This window comes from Amphiura filiformis, chromosome 17 (genome assembly GCF_039555335.1).
Source record: "Amphiura filiformis chromosome 17, Afil_fr2py, whole genome shotgun sequence".
Classification (NCBI taxonomy): Eukaryota; Metazoa; Echinodermata; class Ophiuroidea; order Amphilepidida; family Amphiuridae; genus Amphiura; species Amphiura filiformis.
Window position 1 is genome coordinate 51,928,602 of NC_092644.1, and position 20,806 is coordinate 51,949,407.

Here is a 20,806-nt window from a genome sequence, read left to right on the forward strand (position 1 = left end):
TGAAAAGGTTCAGAACTGGGCTACTAATGGTCTTGTCAAGTATCTATAGTTATTTTCATGACTGTGTCAACTCAAAAATCATTCAAGGTCGAATGTAGGAAAAGTATGATAAGTTGAGCTGTATGATTTACCAAAACAACAAAATTAAATTACTGAAAACAATGACAAACAGACTTTGCACAATTACAATGTCTCTTGCCATTTGTTTAATACCCACGATATTACTTTATATCAGACATTTTTACACACTAAAAACAACATCACATTACACTTTATCAAACTGTATCAAATGTATTAAATTAAGCAAACCTTGATACAAGACTGCTTCACAGATATGTTCACAAATATGATGAACCAATGACTTCTGGTGCAAATACACAGGACAACACACATCCACTTTGCTTGCACCTGCAGATTATTTCACCATGTACTTAGTAAACCACCTTTGACTGGGAGTGACAAAAGGTCTATAGTGCATTTGTATTGTATGCGATGTAATATTGCTACAAGTGTGCATAGCACTGTATGCCCAAACCTTTGAAACCCACATGCTTTTTAGAATACCAAATCCAGTGATATTGCTGCGGTTTATACCTCAAAGTCTGGTAGCACTCTATTCTAGCCCCAATCATACATGACAACAATTATAGTGCTCCACACATGACAATTAATATGGCCCTGGGCGGTTAATTGAACAAATACGGTACTTATGGAGCAAAACCTTTCAAATTTTGATCATTTATCCAGAGAAAGAAACCTGTCAGAGTTAAAATCTTTCATAAAAATCCCTGTACGAATATTCAATATTTTATGCCATGATAACACATCCATGCTTCAGCCAAATTTGGTTGAGTATATAATGCAGGTAAAAAAAATGTAAAATATGTATGAAATATTGAGAAAGATTGGATTTGCCACTATATACACACATGAGTTACACCAACAGATATACACCAGATATAAGGATGCAAGAAGACAAGCATTTATTTTGGAGTACAGAAAAAAACTGATCACATAGCAAATGTCATTCACGATGATGATCATCATAGATTTAATTGGAAAGAATGCATGTAGAAAAACACAACACCAACAACAATAAAGCTTTACAGACAGCATGATAAAATGATAACTAACAAGGCCTTTTACTAAGCAGAGAAAGAACCTTCAAATGGTTTACCTACTATGCTACATGACAAGATAGATAAATAGAGGTTATCCACGTTACTCATGTGTGACTTCTAACAAAAAAGCGTGGATTCCTATAGTATTCCTCATTCAAACCAATTCAATGCACAACCTCGGAGTTACCTGCATGACTTTGGCGGTCTATTTTGAAACATTCATTGTTGCACATGCAGGTGCTTCTTGTAAAAATCCTAAACAAGGTATAGCAGTCGCTGATAGGATATGCACCTTATAGAACATGGATAACCTCTATTGATTGAATAGTGATTTATTGATTGATTGAATGATTAATTGGATTGATTGAATGTTTGATGATTTGATTAATTAATGATTGAACAATGGTCAATTAACTGAATGACTGATAATTGTTTACTTGATAAATGTGTAATTTTTGATTAATCAATCAAATGAGGGTAGCAACCTTTGAACCTGTATGAGAGGATATTGGACAGCTTATATGTTTCTGACTGAAACAATTGAAGATACTGGTTCCATTTGTTAATGAATAAATAATGGCTCCATCTACCAAATGTATATTTCATAAACATCCAGACTACCTAAATAAATGTCAAGTATCCTTGCAAATATCAGATCTAATATCAGCTCTGATAACACAAAAATCAGATTTATATAAAAATAACTGCCTTTACAGAAACCAATCAAACATAATGACAGATGGGGATGTAGGTAAGCTACAGAGAAGATATCTTACACCTCCCACAATGCATTTCTTCCATTTCAATTTTCTGTACTGATAAGCTATCTAGTGCATCATGGGTTGACAGTGATAAAAAGTTTCTCAATGAACGAACAGAGCACATCCAAATCTTGCCAATTATGTTTATTTTTCCCATGTTTATTTCTTGACTATCAACCCATGTTTAGGTAGACTGTTCTCAACATGAAAACAAAGGGAACCTGTACAAATTAATTAGGAGTGTCATTTGATGTAATGTATCATGTTGCAAAGGATTCTGGGAAGGGTAAGATATCTTCTCTGTGTAAGCTGTACCTGACAATATTCCAAAGGGTTGCTTCTCTGACAAGTTCACTATGAAATTTTTTTGTCCCAAAGCAAATTATTATCTAAAAATGTATCAGTACTGTCTGATCATTCCTTTGCAAAGAGAAATATTTCTGAATATTCTGTTTTGTAATAATTATAAAGAGTATTACATTGGTGGATCATTATTCCAAATTCAGATCATAACATGCAAGACCACCAAAAGAAAGGTTATATCTTGCCATACAAATAGTGTGATCAATTCAAGAAAAAACAGTTCAGAAAAAGACATTCAAATAATTTTGGCATTTTTTTTTTCATTTTTCTTCATCAGAGAATCAATCCTTTGAGAAACAAAGACACAACCTTACAAAGAAAACCCTTATTCTCACAGGCACAAAAATTTGGAATAAATAAAATTCAGAGCAAAATTGATCAGTTGAGAAACCTTTGGAACACTGTCCTACACAGCAGCTGGGTGTCACCTTGCTATAAAATGCACATAGATTACTACACTGCTCTAACAGTAAGGGGAGCTGGGTCAAACTTACATGCGCAGACTTATGCATGTTGCGTGCAAGTTCCATATACTCCTGAAAATAAGTAGCATTCATCAAATGAAATCAAATCAAAATAACAAAACCTCTCTTTAAGGGAAGATTTTTCAAGTCACTTCAAGAGCAGATATTTCACAAAACTTGGAATTCCATATCATTGTGATCCTGCATACTAATTAACCCTAGTTACTTATAAACCATCCCTTTGTATTATACTGTCTGACTACAGAGTGCAACATTTTCTTTTGAAGTGCAAAGCTTTGGTTGCCCTAGTTGGTCACTACTTTTGCTCAGCGAATTATGAAAAGCATTTCATATAGGGATGGGTATAGTAACCTGTTATTCACAGTATACAGAATTCACAATATGCATGATTTAAACATATCAAATATTATCCATACTTGCAACTACTATATGAGTTATTTGCATAGGGGTATTTAATAATATAGTAAAAGTCAAACATGCTTTGCTTTTGCGATTTGCTTTGATGATGCATTTGTTTAGTAATGTTTACCTGGATATGTTTGTCCTTCTCATGTAATCCTTTAGTCAGACGTTGAATAGCTTGCTCTTTGACTTGCAACTGCTTTTGAGAATCTTCAAGGAGACCCTATAAGGTTTGAAACAAATATTGAAACCATAGAATAATTAACACATAGATTGGAATATTCCATGCTTGTGCCCTCTAAGCGTACTTGAATTCAGCCAACACCGGTACAGCGTTCAGACCTGGCGACATCACCCATCATATGGGCGAAGTTTCTTTTGTGTTTTGTGCTATATGTGCTATTTTTTAGTTCACTCACGCAAACCTGACTAGGCGACGACCTCAATAGGCAACATGCCTACATTCCGCTGTATGATTAAAATAAATAGAGAGTGGTTTTTAGTTATCACCTAACTGAATTCAAATATGTATATGAGCATGGTGGCTGAGCAGAACGGACTCCGGGAGGTTGTGGGTTTAAGCCCTGGCAACGCCATTGTGTTGTGCCCTTGAGTAAGGTACTTTATCTCGATTACTCCTCTCCACCCGGATGTATAAATGGGTACCCATATTCTTAAATGCCAGGATGATAACATACTTGCTGTGGAGGAGGTGCGGCGATCCCCACAGCAACATTTCATGGTGGAGTCTGGCCTAATCTCTAACAAAGTTTGAATCCTTTACCTCCTTTTATTTATGTAAATCAAAATCAGAGAAAGTTATAGAGCTTTTGAGCTCTGTAAACTAACATGCCACAAGATGGGGAAGTAATGTCAGTTAAAATGAAACTGGAGTATGATTCAAATGTTTACCTGATAGTGGTCTTTGAGGCCATCCATTCTGTTGTCAGCTTGGCCTTTGGCTTCAGCAAGCTCATCTTTTAGTTCCTATTGGATTGAGAAAATGGAAAGGTTAAATAACATATAAATCTTGGGTTTGTACTGTTATAATTCTCTGCCAGTCTAAGATGTACAGAAGAGCAAACCATAAATTACATATTTAAATTGTTGCAATGACTTCACAAAAATCCTTGTAATAAATATGTGATGCAGCACATCAAAAGGGGCCTCATTTGCTAAAATTGATCAAGGTAAGTGAAAGCTACGTGAAAAAGCATCCCAATTATTATTTTACTTATTTTTTTTCTGTCTATTTTATTCTACATCTTGAAAAGCACTTTGCCACAAAGTTCCCCCTTTGATGTGCTGCATCGCATATATGATCGCACTTAAAAGCATCATCTTGTGTCATCGAGCAGTCAGTCATGGTATTGGTAATTCATTTAGCAGGACACTAGCCTCTATAGTGTGTCTATAGTGTGCATTTATGTGGTTACGTCTCCGATAAGAAAAACAAATTACTAAACAGCCTGCCTGGTATACCATACACTGGGAAGAAGGCACCTACGTTCACAGGACATACACAACTTATGTCAGACAGAACTTGGGTCAGATTGCATAATGGAAGGCAGGTTGCATGAAACACTCTACATGCCCTGTATCCATAAAGATATATTCAGGTAAAGCGCAGGTATATTCACAGTTGTCTCACTAATTTTACAACAAGCATCACCTGACATAATATGCAGGCAACATACCTTGATTACTGCATCCTTCTCCTCCAGTAGCTCATCTATCTGGGCATCTGCTGCTCCTTTATTCTGACGTAATTTGTCCAGTTCTTCTGTCTTGCGGGCAACAGCTCTTTGTAAACGCTGTAAGAAAGCACATGTAAACCATCTTTAGCCATTTCAATTGTTTTAATTGTGACATGATCTGGTCCATGAAGGCCAAAGGCGGCAAATTTGAAATTGAGATAAAGGCAAAAATGTGAAGTAAAAAAACAATCAAATACCTAAGAAAATAGACATCACAAAAGTTCCTAACTTTAGAACCAAGTATGATAGACATTTGGTGTTTTCAGTACACATATGATAGCCTAATGTTTGTGTAAGGTAAAAATTATAGTAACTCAATTTTCTAAATTGCCTCCTTTAGCCATAATGGACCAGATCGTGTCATAATTAATACATTTAAAACAATATGAGAAAATATCAACAAATTAAAGTATCAAGATAAAACGAGCAAGGAAATAACAATTAAGAAATATTTGAATAACTGAAGTGAGCAGATGTGCAGAAAAGGAAACATACATAATATCACACAGCTTTCATGTGGTTTGGGGGGGGGCAAAGATAAAAGTCATATGTATCTACAAATTTTGATCTTCACTATAGATAAAAAGAGAAATTCATCTTGAAGTTCTATAGTCACTACACTAAATAAATTTGTGAATATCATTATTGTGAACTACGATTAATACCATCATCAGTATCAAGGTAGTACTGCACCCCTTGATCAATTTGTGACTATTTGTGCATTTTTCTCAAAAAATAATAAAACACTGGTATTAGTTATGTATATTATAGGGGCAAAGAATCCAGTTACTACACTGGGATTTCAGTGACTCAAGACAAGCGATGCGTTATTTATGATAAGAAAAGAGGTACCGCTAGAATGTACCTCATTTCTTAACATATATAATGAACCACTTGTCTTGAATCACTGAAATTTCAGTGAAGTAATTGGATTCCTTGCCCTATAATATACATAACTTTTGTTACCAGCGTGTAGTTATTTTTTGAGAAAAGTCAAGATTAGTCACAAAAGTTATCAGGGTGTAGTACTACCTTAAAGGGCAAGGTACAGTCTGTCCACTCTGAAGTATAAAGTGACAACGCGCGCGTATACAGCGCGTAAACATTGTGCAGTGCTGCGTCTCTGCTGCAGGTATGCGTGCCTTCAAAGTCAGCACAATGTGTGCGTCCGCGTCGGTACTTTGTACTTCAGAGTAAACGGACTGTAGTGAACAATTTCCACTTGTTATACTGACCTCATTCTCCAGGTTTTTCCTGTGTAAAGCTGCTTTATTTTCATCTAATTTGGTATCCATATCTGACATGGAAGCTTGGTACTGCTCAAGACCCTACAACATAATATAATAATCAAATAACAAAGTTCACAGCAATAATACGTATGAAATTATATAATTGAGCTTTCTGATCCATATCTGACATGGAAGCTTGGTATTGCTCAAGACCCTGTAACAGAACACAAATTTGTAACAAATAACATTGTTTTCTATAAATTGTGCTACCTTCTTGACAGCTGTCATTAGCTCATTATTGACAAATAAAATAGCTAAAAAAAAGGATAAAAACATAACACATATATGAGTTACCATAATTGGTAGAGGGTCATTAGGTTTAATTGATGGGCAAAATTCACAAATGAACAGTCAATGAAGTTTCAGTAGATGAATACCCCTCTCGCCATTTTGGTTACAAATTTTTGGCCACAATCACTAATAATGTATTGATTTAACAATTTTTTTTTTAATTTGAACATAATAATATTACCTCATATTTGACTTTCTCCGCCCTGTGAAGAGCCTCTTTGGCATTTGATAAAGCTGTGTCTTTCTCATCTATTTGGTCACAGAGTCTCTTTATCTGTAAATGAAGTAATTAATAGACAAAGATGAGTTTAATACTGTTTACTCTTTGTTAGGTAACATCGTTAAGATGATATAAGAAGTATTATAGGCTTTGTCGGTTAAAAGCTAGAGAGGAGGTGCTGTAATTAATATCTTCTTGGATGGTATCGACACCAGCAAAACAGCATATACCAGGCTCCTCTGTCCAAGAGTTGACCTAAGACCCTTAGTTATCTAGCTGGATAGCTGGGGCCCCTGGGTATCTATCTAGCTATGTATCAAGATTCTGTTTCTATGAAACCCAAAGAGATTATATCAGAAGAGTACCAACTCAAAATTGCCCTGTGTGAAATGATATTATGGTGAATCTACAATTTCGGTGTGTCGATTTAAGGAGGGCAAATAGCATACCTACGGCTTGATTCAACTAAAGCCTGAAATGGAATAATAATTAGGGGTTCATTCATAGGATTGAGGGCATGATCGCTGTTTATGCCTGAGGCGTGAGCCGAGGGCTTTAATCAACGATCATGCCCGAAATCCTATGAATGAACCCTGTTCATACATACCCAACATTCTGAACATTGTTAGCAATCCAAAACAAATGAAAATAATAAAGTTTAAAAGTTTAAATAACATTTTCATACCGTTTTCCTTCCAAAATTGGGAGAAAATGAGTAGGCCTACTTGCAGGAAGCAGCTCGTGAGGTCAACGACCGAGAGTCAACGCGTTCATCTCTTGTGCTCCGCGTGTGATGGGCGCGGTGACATGCGCGTGTACGCAACACTAGCAAATCGTGGATCGCATTAATTGGGTTCCAATGCTGCTTGACGCAGCTTGTTTATGCCCTGCGTACTGGTCATAAACGGTATTTATGACCAGCAAAAAAGGGCGCAAATCCAATCAGAAACGTCGTTATATCGTGAGTATGTATGAACTTAACAACGTTAAGCTTGAGTGTTACAAATGTTCGCAGCATTTAGCATGGTTTTCTGGCACAACAAGTTACAAGCAGAACACAAATAATAAAGTACTTTGAATCAAAGTTTATCAGGCGCACAGCAAAATAATCTGGAGGTACATTCTTTGCCCTCCATGAGCAATACACAAACATGGCCATACTTTTTGTTTTACCTCACTGATGAAACCTTACCTCTTTGTCTTTGCCCCTAACCATCTCAGTCAGACCTTGGATGGCTTTAGTCTTACCTCTTTGTCTTTGCCCCTAACCATTTCAGTCAGACCTTGGATGGCTTTAGTCTTACCTCTTTGTCTTTGCCCCTAACCATCTCAGTCAGACCTTGGATGGCTTTAGTCTTACCTCTTTGTCTTTGCCCCTAACCATTTCAGTCAGACCTTGGATGGCTTTAGTCTTACCTCTTTGTCTTTGCCCCTAACCATTTCAGTCAGACCTTGGATGGCTTTAGTCTTACCTCTTTGTCTTTGCCCCTAACCATCTCAGTCAGACCTTGGATGGCTTTAGTCTTACCTCTTTGTCTTTGCCCCTAACCATTTCAGTCAGACCTTGGATGGCTTTAGTCTTACCTCTTTGTCTTTGCCCTAACCATCTCAGTCAGACCTTGGATGGCTTTAGTCTTACCTCTTTGTCTTTGCCCCTAACCATTTCAGTCAGACCTTGGATGGCTTTAGTCTTACCTCTTTGTCTTTGCCCCTAACCATTTCAGTCAGACCTTGGATGGCTTTAGTCTTACCTCTTTGTCTTTGCCCCTAACCATCTCAGTCAGACCTTGGATGGCTTTAGTCTTACCTCTTTGTCTTTGCCCCTAACCATTTCAGTCAGACCTTGGATGGCTTTAGTCTTACCTCTTTGTCTTTGCCCCTAACCATTTCAGTCAGACCTTGGATGGCTTTAGTCTTACCTCTTTGTCTTTGCCCCTAACCATTTCAGTCAGACCTTGGATGGCTTTAGTCTTACCTCTTTGTCTTTGCCCCTAACCATTTCAGTCAGACCTTGGATGGCTTTAGTCTTACCTCTTTGTCTTTGCCCCTAACCATTTCAGTCAGACCTTGGATGGCTTTAGTCTTACCTCTTTGTCTTTGCCCCTAACCATTTCAGTCAGACCTTGGATGGCTTTAGTCTTACCTCTTTGTCTTTGCCCATAACCATTTCAGTCAGACCTTGGATGGCTTTAGTCTTACCTCTTTGTCTTTGCCCCTAACCATTTCAGTCAGACCTTGGATGGCTTTATCTCTCTTCAAAGCATTGCCCTCATGGGATTGTAAAGCAGCAGCTTTGGTGGCAAGATCCTCATTAACATCCTGTGTATTTAACGAAGATAAAAACATGATGATGCACATATATACTGTCCAGAAATCTACTAGTAAGCACTCATGGCACATTAGAGCTCAACCAAAATCATTGACACCAACAGTAATAATAAATATAAAGAACATACAAGGCGCATACTAAACAATAGAAACCAATATTAAATAAACTCAACTAAGCTGCAACTTATGAAGAATAAACTAAATGACTGGTTAGCATTTTTAAAGTAACTAGCCCAAATGTGCTGCATTCAAAGGTTTCACAAAATGCGCCAAATGTGAACATCTTTAAAACAAAACTGAAACTTATTTGTACTCAAGTAAATAATATTTGTTTTTTTTATTCATCACAGCACCTCTGAACAGTTCTTTTGAAATGATGCTGGCTATTTACAAATGTTTTTGATTGATTGAAAACAATTCTATTGGAAAATACTACAGGGTGTTGCAGGCCTGCTATGTACAAATTGGTTTGGACTTGTGATGCAACTTTGTCAAATCAGATTTAAATAACTTACCTCTAACCCCTTCTTGGTTTTGCCTAGTTCATCTTCCAGCTCCTGTAAAAATTAAAATAAAGATAAAGAGTAATAACTAATTAATATGGATAAAACAGCATGTTAATAAAAACAACAAAAGAGAAAAGATGTTGATTCATAGTGTGCTATACCAAACCAAGATGACTTTACAGAAAATTGCTGATCACTATGACCTTTAGCATAATTCAGGCATACAGCTCTAAATAGAGAGTGGAACCTTAGTCAACATAGCAATAACCATCATGACCACGATCAGCAAAGGTTTAAATCAGCAAAGCAATTCTGAAACTGTAATTATCCTCAACAACAGGATGCAAATTAATTTCAATTGACAAGGCTATGTTCAAGATATATTCCAATGAATCTCTCAATGGGATATTCCAGAAATTAGGCATCTCTAAACGGCATAAAAGTGAAAAAAATTCTGTTGCAATTAGTGGTGGGTCACACCACTAATTTGCTTAGATTGACTGGACTATAATCATTTTTTTTTCTTTTCAAAAGTTTCATCAATAAAATTCTAGCCTGGGAATTCCATATTACTTTGGTAAAAAGCAAAAAAAAAAAAAAAAACTTGCCCTCTTTAGGGTGGCATGCCATTAATTTCTGGAAGAGCCCAATAAACCACCAAAAACAAATGTTACCCCAAACTGTTTATAAATTGCTTTTCCTGGTTTAATAGTTGCATAAAATAAATCATTCCGGAGCTACTAAATTTCGGGAAAATGTGTACCTTAACCAGCATAAAAGAAGCTAATTTTATGTCCCATTTTCCCAGGAGGGTCAAAGGTGACCCTGAATCATCACAGATCTACTTGATATAAAACTCTGCTTTTAGTGTCACTGAGGGCATTTTAATATAATAATTTTACCTTTATCAATGCATCTTTTTCCTCCAGTTCCTTATCCTTGTCTTCTGAGGCTGCTTCTAGATCTTTTAACCTGGTGTCCTTCTCCAAATCAACATCCTGAATATAGGAAAGGCCAAAAAGGAAATAACTCTGTTTGAAATACTGTGATCTATGAAGGGTGGTTAAGAGGTAGATGTTGGAAGAAAATGGATGTATCAAAAGAGGGAATGAATGTGACCTGAGTCCACATGGCAGGTTACCTGAATTCTGAAGCTCACACAGAGCAAACCACTACTAACAAGATGATTCAAATATATGACCTAAATGTATTACCAAAAAATCAACAACAACAAAAATACACAGGATTCCTTCAGGATCGCAATGATCAAAACAGGGAACTTTAATATCATTCTAAAACCTGATATTTGACATTTGAAACCTAAAATAATCAACTTTATTTCAATCTTTGAAATTTAACATTATCTCCAGAATCTTCTTGTTTTTGTTGGAGAAGACCACACAAAATGTTGTTGTTTTTTTAGATTACTACTTACCTCATCCTTGGTAGGTATACTTTCCAGCTCTTCCCTAGTATTCTTCAAGTCTTCCAGCAAGACATCCTCTTTACGTTTCATTTCATCTACCTCATCCTCTTTCCTTTTAAGTGCATCTTGCAGGTCATGTAGTCTACCAAGTTCTTCATCTTTCCTTTTCACATCATCTTTTAGCTGGTGTAAATGAGCTAGTTCGTCATCTTTACCTCTTAGCGCATCTTCTAGCTCTTGTATTCTGTAACAGTTATGGAGTAAATATTTACTAAATGTGCATGAGTATTGATTGAATCTTCATCTAGAACAACTTCCATGTAGCCTCATCTCAGATCATAGCACTCAGGCTCTTATGGATGATGTCCTTCAGGCTTTTGGGGGATTGGGGGCTGCACTACACTGCAAGGAGCTGAAAAGTGGACCTTTTTGAATTTGTCAACATTTTTTACAGAAATATTGACCTTTTTCAAATTGGCATTTTTGGGGTTGCAAACCCCCTTCCCCTGGTTTCCTTAACCCTTTAATCTAATCTAATCAGACTCTCCTCCCAAGTATTTTGATCACAATCCTAGTCCACATAATGTCCAGCTTTGGACAATAGGGTACAAGTTGAATATGCATTAAGGGCAACACTGACTCTCTGAAACCTACAGTTCTCTCCTGTGTTAGTCTAAAGAATCTTGAATAGGCATTAGGGGCAACATTTACTCTCTAAAGCCTGCAGCACTCTCCTGTGTTAGAGTCTATTCTAAAGGATCTCAACACTGTCTTAGGCATTAGGGGCAACACCAACTCCCTAGAGCCTGAAGTTTTCTCCTGTGTTAGGGTAGAGTCCTAAGTTTTCCATTTTACGGAAAACAGAAAAAAAATCATGGAATTGAAGGTACAACACGGAAAATTATATTTTTGTATGATGTGACAAAAATTGTTTTAATATAAGAGAAATGATAAAAACAATCATGAGTTGTGTGTGTCAATTTTTATGATAAAAATACTGTTTAATAATACCGAAATAAAGGTATATTACCAAGGCATGAACCCCCTATATATGCTATATCCCTCCAAACATCACAATAGTCAGCCTATTATCGTGAGAATATTCCAATCAGAGCGTATTGATCGCGATATTAAACACATTAATATCATTGTTTATACCTTTATTCATGACACGGATTTACAAATTTTACAACACAGAAAATGGATTTTAGAAAACGGTAAACTTCGGACTCTATGTTAGGGTCTAAAGGATCTGACACAATATCATCTTAATAACAATTCCAATCAGAGTAAACAAGCTATACCTTGACAGCTCGTAATCTATCTGTCTTCTATACATAAAGACATATATGTTAACTTCTTATACGCTATATTTGTTTTGTATAACCCTACCTTGTTTGTTGTTCGTTACTAGGCAACAACTCCTTGTATTCATCAGTCTGTTGTTGGGCATCATCCAACTGTTTTTGTAACTGCTTCATGGCTTCATTTAATTCTTTCACTTCCTAGAATAAAGAAAGATATACAGCAATGATAATAACAAGTGATATGATTCTAGCATTCTCATTTTATGGTATTTTTGAGTAGATATCCATGAAAAAATTCCCAACATTTCAGTTGATTCTGATTTTGCATTGCAAGTTATGAAAGGCAATGGCATCCCAATCCCTTCTACCATGTACGCAGAATTCAAGTGTGTTGATGTAGAGAACTGGTGTGTAATGCAGGCCCACAAAATCCACGGGACCGCGGGACCGGCGGTCCCAGAAAGAAATTAACAGCTGCAGAAAATTTTTTAAGCCAATAAAAAAAAAATAAAAAAATGAAAAAAAAAAAAAAAAAAAAAAATCGCAAAATTGTAAGTTTCAAACTCTCAAACTCAACTTCAAGATTTATTATTTATTGTTTTCCACCTTATTATATGCCTCTTTGTCCATTTTCCCTTCCCGTTCCCTATCTCCATGTTCAATTTCAGTCATTATTATCCATAAAATAAACTCAGTGCGTCGTGGCCGTCGTCAGCGACTCGGTGCTCATTAAAATTCTGCAAGGACAACGTTAGTCTTTTGTACAGTCTTTGTGAGCCTACTTAGCATTACGTGCTCCAAGTACCGGATTGACACAATACGATGCATGCGGAAGAGACCAGTATTAAATGACAGACACCCAACACACTATTTTTAGACATAATTATCTTGCTTAATTTAATTATTGTTTGGTATGAGTTTCGTATGAAAATGGTATTCCCAGCATCAAGAAATATTTCTCATTTTGTTTCTGCCTTAGTATCAACTTTTAAGTCCTTTTTGAAAAAAAAGGGTTTTATTGTCAAGCTATTTTCTGACGAGGCAATGCTGACTTGTGAAGCGAAGCAAACGTAAACACAGCCGGAAGGCATGCTGTCAGTGCACAATCAAACTTGCCCCATTGCCACTGCAGGATTTTGCAATAGAAGCTACCGGGAACCAAATTACATGGACCGCAATGGCGCCACTGCACGACCCCAATTGAAACCAGCCAGTCCACCTAATTAATTATTATTCATGAGCCCAGCACATGACCAGATTCGGCAGCCATCGGAAAAAGCCGAGGTGGATTTATGAATGGAAACAAGCTTTTATGAAGATCCGGAAAGTACCGATTGATGATTTTCGGAAAATTAAAGATGGCGGGCTGTCACTACAGTTTTCAGAATGGGAAAACATGCTACCGAACGGAAGTTATAAAAAAAAAAAAAATGACTTTTTACCAGCATGAAAACACACAAAATTTGTGAGTGTCATAGAAGCTTAAATTTCATCCTTTCAGTAACTTGATTTAAAAATTTGTTATGGTAAAGAAGGAATTAGTTTAGCGTAAATGGAAGTTTGTTTCATGCAGTCATGCTCTTGTTTACATTGCTCGGTTGTGCATTTCCTTGTTCGCAAGCAATATTCATGATGGTTTTTCTCATGAAATTCGACCAAAAAGGTACCCATTTAAAGGTGCAACATTACATATTTTCACACAATTTTTATCAATAGCAGGTCATTTTATGCTATATGTGTTAATGTGTTTTGAAATTTAAAGTCCTAAACATTTCCAAAAATGGTCCAAAACTAGGCCCAGATCGCACCAGAGAGCATCAAAATACCTTTGGCTTCCAGGGCCCTAAGGCGGGCCCTGGACCCCAACCGTGGGGACTTGGCTTCTGGCGCTCGTGATGTCTTGCCAGCTTTATATTTGACAGAAAATATTTGCCATTACAATTTAAGGTCCCAGAAAGAGTCAACATTTTTTGGGGCCCTGGTGTAATGCATCTGTATACATGTATGTGCGACAAAGTACTAACATCACTGCCTCAAAGAAGCTAAATGGATTCTAGGTGCACCTACCTTCTTAGATTGCACTGTTTCTGCCTGTAGCCTCTCTCTCAATTGTTCCAAAGCTGTCCTGTTTTCTTCCTTCAGTTTTTCAGCAATGGTTTCTTTTTCTTGTACAAGACTTTCAACTGCATTTCTGTATAAAAAAGATTATCCAATGATTAAATTTGACTCTGCAAATAAATTCGCATAAGTTGAATGTGCAAGAATATGACAATTTGGAACTGGTTCACAGCAGGTCTAAAATAATGTCCACCCCTAAATTGTCCCCAGCTACATGTATTCAGCACATGTAATAAATGTGAATCAGAAAATAGTAATTTACCAGCTAACAAAATATTTTAATCATTATTTGATAAATTATAAATAACACAAAAAGGAACGTGAGTACTACTAGGCTTGCTCCAAATCCTCAGGCATGTCCTTTAACCCTAACCGTACCAAACAACAAAAAACCACAGTTCACAAAGCATATGCACAGGCAGGTATCACATGTGATGCGACTGCATCATCATGCGAACAGTCATATGGTCACGGAAAGCTTGGCCGGGCAAGCTACACCCCCGTGGCAAGGTAGGCCCGTGCACGTGTCTGGCGCCCGAAGGGTCGGTGGTTCGAAACCGCACCTGAGAAAAAAAGTTTTCTCTTCTTCTTTCTTTTTCCTTCCTTCTTTCCTTCCCCCTCACAAAAAAGCAGCTAGGGCATTAGGGTTAATCCATAGATTTTTTTTTCAAATCATCAGAAACCATATACCCCACCATATAGGCCTATTTATTTTTCAAATTGCATACAGTATGCTTCGACAATGTACAAAATGTATTCATGCATGACACCAAAGTCAGTTGATCATAGCTGGCAAGAACTTGCCATTAATATGAGAATACCCTATCGCTTGTGACATGTAAGCTGTACATACATGGGATAAAGGCACCTGCGACTAAAATCATTGCCCATGGCCATTCTTTGCAATGTGCTATAATCTGGGAAGTCTCCTACTATTGTACATTAGTGCTTTAGCCACAGTTGGCCACAAGTAGAAAACATAACTTTAAGCAAATGGATGAAATGGGATAGCTATGTATTAATTTCATATGGCCCAAAGGAACAGTTCATAGTGAAGCCTGGTATCAAGGCTGTGTGAGTACATAAAAGCAATTATTTTGGGTACCCTTCGTAAGTATGTTTAGTGAAATGGAACTTATGACTCGTCATTTGTTACAAACAATTTCAAGACTTACGATGCTTCGTATAGTTTAGTAAAATGGACCCCTGGTCATTGCATCTATTGCTATACTTATGATCAACAATATATATATTACAACATTTAGACACAAAACTCACGATGCTTTCACCAGAAGTTGTTGCTTGTCCATCAGATCTTGCTTTAAACTCTCAACTTCCACTTTGAGCTCAATGTTCTGAAATTCACAAAAAATACCATTTTACAATTGAATCATCACAGGTAAATTTCTAATTGGACTAATAATATCAAAAGATGACTATAATTTGCCATTTTATAAGACTCATTTAATACATGTATGTTTCTTCTGAAATTTTTCTTGATTTGACACAGGGTACATTATTTGCCTATAAAGCATTTATTTCATTTAATATGCCCTATTTTACTAGGAATAAAATTAAACTGGTATAACACTTCAGTTATTTAAATATAAAAGGGTTCAACCACCCATGACACTTGTTTCATCTACATTATGACTAGAAACTAAAACTTACATTCAAAATAATTAAGAACTTCCTGTTCTAATAGAAATAAGGAAACACAAGTTACAGTGAAACTATGTATAATCTTGCACATACATCAATGTGTTGTATTGGCTTTAACCAAGTTCCTTTCATTCAAGTTCCATTGCCAAGCACTAATAATTCTTCAATGTTGGTTTTATTTCCCCCCATAATGTGCTATGTAGACACATCTTTGGATCTGTTTCATGTACTTATGATTATAGCTCAAACATGTTTCGGGTGTGCAAGGTTCTCGGCTAGGAAGAACCGTTTTTAGGTCTTTACAAGTAGGTGCCTGCAGGTGTTGCCGTCTATGGGTGTACATTCGTTCATCTACTCCTGCACTGTGGTCTTAGTCAGAAATTGAGGTCTGCCAAGCATGCCAATTAAAATGCCTATCCTAATTTTGACAAATTAGCCAGGCTTCAGCAGCCATCTGGGGGATTTAGCAAGTTTGAAGATGTGCTGCTATTGCCTTCTGAGTTGAATGAACTATAACAACTTTAAAACAGTAAATTTAATTTAGCATCTGCCAATTTAAAGGAGTATTTCGTGATCCTAGCATCCTCTATTTATGTCATTTTTCATTAGATATCCACGAAAAAACCTATTCCCAAAATTTCAGTTGATTCCGATTTTGCGTTCATGAGTTATGCATGATTATGTGTATTACACTGCTCCATAGACAATGCGTTGTAATTTCGTTCTGGTGCACCAGAGCGAAATTCAAATTTCACAATATCTTTGCTAAGCGAATTAATCTGCAAGAAATATTTTGTACATAAACATTATGTAGCCAGAGGTTTCCAGTGATATAAGAATCTCAACTTTTTTTGAGAAAAGTGGGGGGATGAGGCTGTGGATCACAAAATGCCCTTTTAAGGCATTAATTTTGCCTGTCTGAGCAAACTCTTCCTTCGTCCACATGACATGTGGTGTACAGGTGGTTTGCTCTTATTCAACTTACTGTTTTGATGTTATCATTTTCTTCAAAGTTTGGTTGGAGCCTCTCTTCCATGAAATATATCCTCAATTTTAGACTGAAGTTTTCCTTCTTCAATTCTGAAATTTGCTGTAATTTAAACATGCATATAAATTAGTATATAAGGCAAATCCAGGTACAGATCCTAGAATCTGTGACACACAGAACCAACATGACCACCCCTGACACTGTCATCTAAATAAAAAGTTGAAAACACATTTTCTGATCTCTTTTTATAAACAGTTATCAAAAATAACATAAAATATTCAAATTTTTAGCCTATACTCATGATTTTAAATGTTTAAACTTGTGCCAAGTCTAAAAATTTTGTGACTACAATTGTAAGAAATCGCATGTTTTTGGCCCATTTTCCCCTGAATTGGCCAAATATTAAAATTTGACTTTTATTGCCAGTAAGAACTAACTAAATGATCATGATTTCCTTTGGCAAAACAAGATAATATTTTAATTCCAAAAAATGAGTTATTTGTTATTAACTGAAATAGTCATTTCAGAACAAAACTGGATATGTCATAAAAATTATGAAGACAGGAATTAACTTTAATTGGCTGGCTTACCTGTTCGTAGTCTTTCATGGTGTGAGCCCTGATTGGTGACATACGACCACTGCTAACCTTTTGTATACCTGAAAATATAAGAGAATAAATCAGTATTGTCAAATTTGTTTAATTCTAATATTTTACCTGTGTTAAAATATGTAATGCAAGGTTTACTGTGCATGTGATCAATATTATATACCCATGCCTCTCATCAACAATTTAATCTAACTTTGAACTCTCTCCACACGGGTGCCAACTGCAAATGACAAGTTTCAAATTTTTTTTTTAATTCAAAAATTCACATTCATGAATTTTACCCTTTCATGACCATATTTGGAATCGGCATAAAATTTTTTTTAAATGAGTACCTGTAACAAACAAACAACTTGACTTGATTCTATCCAACAAAACAACAACCACACTACTTGGCTTGGCCCTATCCATTATTCATGGTAATATTCACTTCTTCTCCACACAATCTGAGCATTCTATGTACAATTCTTACTAACTTAAAATCATTTGCCTCAATATTTTTAACTTACCAGGAATAGATCCATCTGGAAGTCTTTCCAGACCGCCAGATGCATTGCTTACATCCGGAGGGCCAGTGGTCACATCAGGTAGCATAGACATGTTGGTACTAATGCAGAAAAACAACAAAATATAAGACAGCATTCAAGCTTTGACTTGCGTTTGGCGGACACATGTGTGAAAAATATATTTAGGGGTGAAAACAGTCAAAATTCTTGATTAATTAAATGTTTCTAGGGGTAAAATGTCACATATTTTCAGATTTTGGCACTTAAAACCGCTTATTTTTCACTGATTTTGAGAAAAATTAATTTTTTGGTCCAATTTTGGCCGAAAATGGCCGTTTTGGGGTGACAAAAATTTTGACTAGCTAATTTCCTGTGAGTGAAAGAACATGAAAACTACTGAGTAGTGCCTAATTTTTTATGCTAATTATGTGACAAGGGTACATTTGTGATATTCAAATCATTAAATGGGACAAATCTATTTCTTTATTTTTGTAACAGGGTTAGAAAGTTGGGGGTCAGGGTGACAAGTGGTTTGGGAAAAAATGCAATTTTCGCCTAATTTTGAGCTTGAAAAAGCCAAAACTGTGTTTTCTTGTTCAGTATTTCAATAGCTAAATAGTGATATAAAACCTGAATCAGTTAAATGTACTGACAAAAATTAAAGTAGTAATATGTTACCCCTACCCCTAACATTTTGGCGGGTGTGAACAAAATAAAGGCCTTCGCAAAAAAAATAAGTCCTTCAGAACTGTGAGGTTTAAGGCTAAACAAATATAAACTTGCTATAGCCAAGACCTCCCTCTAGAGCAAGTTTATATTTGTTTAGCCCTGAGAGTCCCAGTTTTGAAGGACTTATTTTTTTGTGTGACAATTTTCGCTCAAATTTGAGGACTTCGGGCAGAAATATGCCTGTACTGTGCTATGGGGACAATTTTCAAGTTGACAATTATGCATTTTTTATGTCAGATTCAGTTTCTACACAAAATTTCACCCTAGAAAATGTTCCTATAAGTAGGATATCTTTCACTTTCATGCTTGGCGTATTTTTGGGGGGCTTTGGGGCCCCGGAGTAAGCAGCAGGGGAGGCAAAAATGAAGGGCGGCGGAAGAAGGGCGTCAAAAGCGAATGGGGCGGCAAAAAGAATTACGGTAGTAAATAAAAAAGGGCGGAAAAAATTGATAAAGCGTAACAATTTTTGAAAAAATGGTACTATACATCAAAATGTGCTGCTTTTAGAGGCGCGTTTTTTTTTTTGCTCTTCACTTTTTCAAAGCGACCGAGAAAAAAATGGGTCAACCTTTTCGGGCTGTTGAGGAAGTGGGCGGCCACTGACTTTAAGTTCCCACCATTCTGGCCACCAAACGTAAGTCAAAGCTTGAATGCTGTCATAAAGAAAATACATTAGATATCCTGGCTTAAGCTTAAAATGAAAAGTTGCTATGTTTGTGAGAAATTTGGGACAATCCTATGTCTTATGATTTCTTATTTAGTTATTATGCACTACTACTTCCCACCCCCTATCCTGGGAAATGTGGGACACTGGTGGCAAGCAAACAAAAAAGAAAGACTAGCAAAGGAACAAGGCTGTGGGGTTACATCAGGACTATGTTCACTCCGCCCATTTCACTGGGTTTTTTTATCATTGGTAATTGGGTATAGCTGTATGTGATTACATCCAGGGTGAGATCTATCCATTTTTCTGCATTTTCTTTGTCATTATGGATTTAAGACCAATTCTTATCATCATAACTGTGGGAGTCGCCATTCTCTGTCATGGCCACCAGTCATGCACAATTGCAAACAATGCCAACATGTTACATGCTGGTTTCGAGTTTACTTGAATTCAACTCCTAGTGATCTGCCCCTTTGGGCAAAACGGTGGAGTGTTTGATATATATCGGCTTGTTGCTGGTCCCCACTGGTTCTGGTAACCAGCCAGAGTACCAGCTTTGAGGTGATCGAAGACACTCTGACAGATACACTGACTGGACTAGGAGAGTACTACGACGAGAATCAACTGCGCGCAAACCCAGGGAAGACCCAGGTCTGTGCCTTCCACCTTATCAACAAGGAAGCCAAGCGACAGTTGAACATCACCTGATCTGGTACCAAGCTCCCTTTCTGCTCTAACCCAGTGTACCTGGGGGCCACACTAGATCGATGCCTATCCTACAAGGCCCACGTGAGAAGACCAAGGCCAAGGTCAGCACACTGCATAACAACATCTTGCACAAACTTGCCAACACCAGATGGGGGGCTAGCCCAGATACCATCAGATCAACAGCACTGGCTCTGAGTTTCTCCACATGGAATATGCATGCCCTGCTTGGGAGAGATCATCACATGCTAGGAAGCTAGACTCTGCACTCAGCGCAAGCTGCCGCTCCATCACAGGATGTTTAAGGCCTACCAACATGGACAAGGTCTACCTCTTGGCAGGTATCGCACCACCTGACATCCGGAGAGCTGTGGCAAGCAAAGAGGAACGCCGTAAACAGACCACGGACGTAAGACACCCCTCTTCAACCATACACCACCAACCAGGCGGTTGAAGTCAAGGAAAAGCTTCATCACAAGCACCCTCCCTCTGCAAACAACATCATCAGAGGCTCGCACCCAGATGTGGAAAGAAAGGCCTTCATCTGAAGCAGCCACCACTGAGATGGGGATT

At 37.0% G+C, this 20,806-nt stretch overlaps 1 protein-coding gene across 1 annotated transcript in view; it reads right to left on the reverse strand.

Annotated features, from left to right (window-relative positions):
• Positions 1-20,806, reverse strand: part of LOC140137279 (uncharacterized) — a 64,269-nt gene that overhangs the window by 41,412 nt on the left and 2,051 nt on the right. Inside the window, 16 exon segments of the mRNA XM_072158924.1 lie at positions 2,740-2,781; positions 3,260-3,355; positions 4,045-4,119; positions 4,830-4,946; positions 6,125-6,217; positions 6,651-6,743; positions 8,889-9,008; positions 9,533-9,574; positions 10,426-10,521; positions 10,959-11,193; positions 12,342-12,454; positions 14,324-14,447; positions 15,653-15,729; positions 17,022-17,126; positions 17,615-17,682; positions 18,139-18,236. Of these exon segments, the coding sequence (XP_072015025.1) occupies positions 2,740-2,781; positions 3,260-3,355; positions 4,045-4,119; positions 4,830-4,946; positions 6,125-6,217; positions 6,651-6,743; positions 8,889-9,008; positions 9,533-9,574; positions 10,426-10,521; positions 10,959-11,193; positions 12,342-12,454; positions 14,324-14,447; positions 15,653-15,729; positions 17,022-17,126; positions 17,615-17,682; positions 18,139-18,236 (1,594 nt within the window).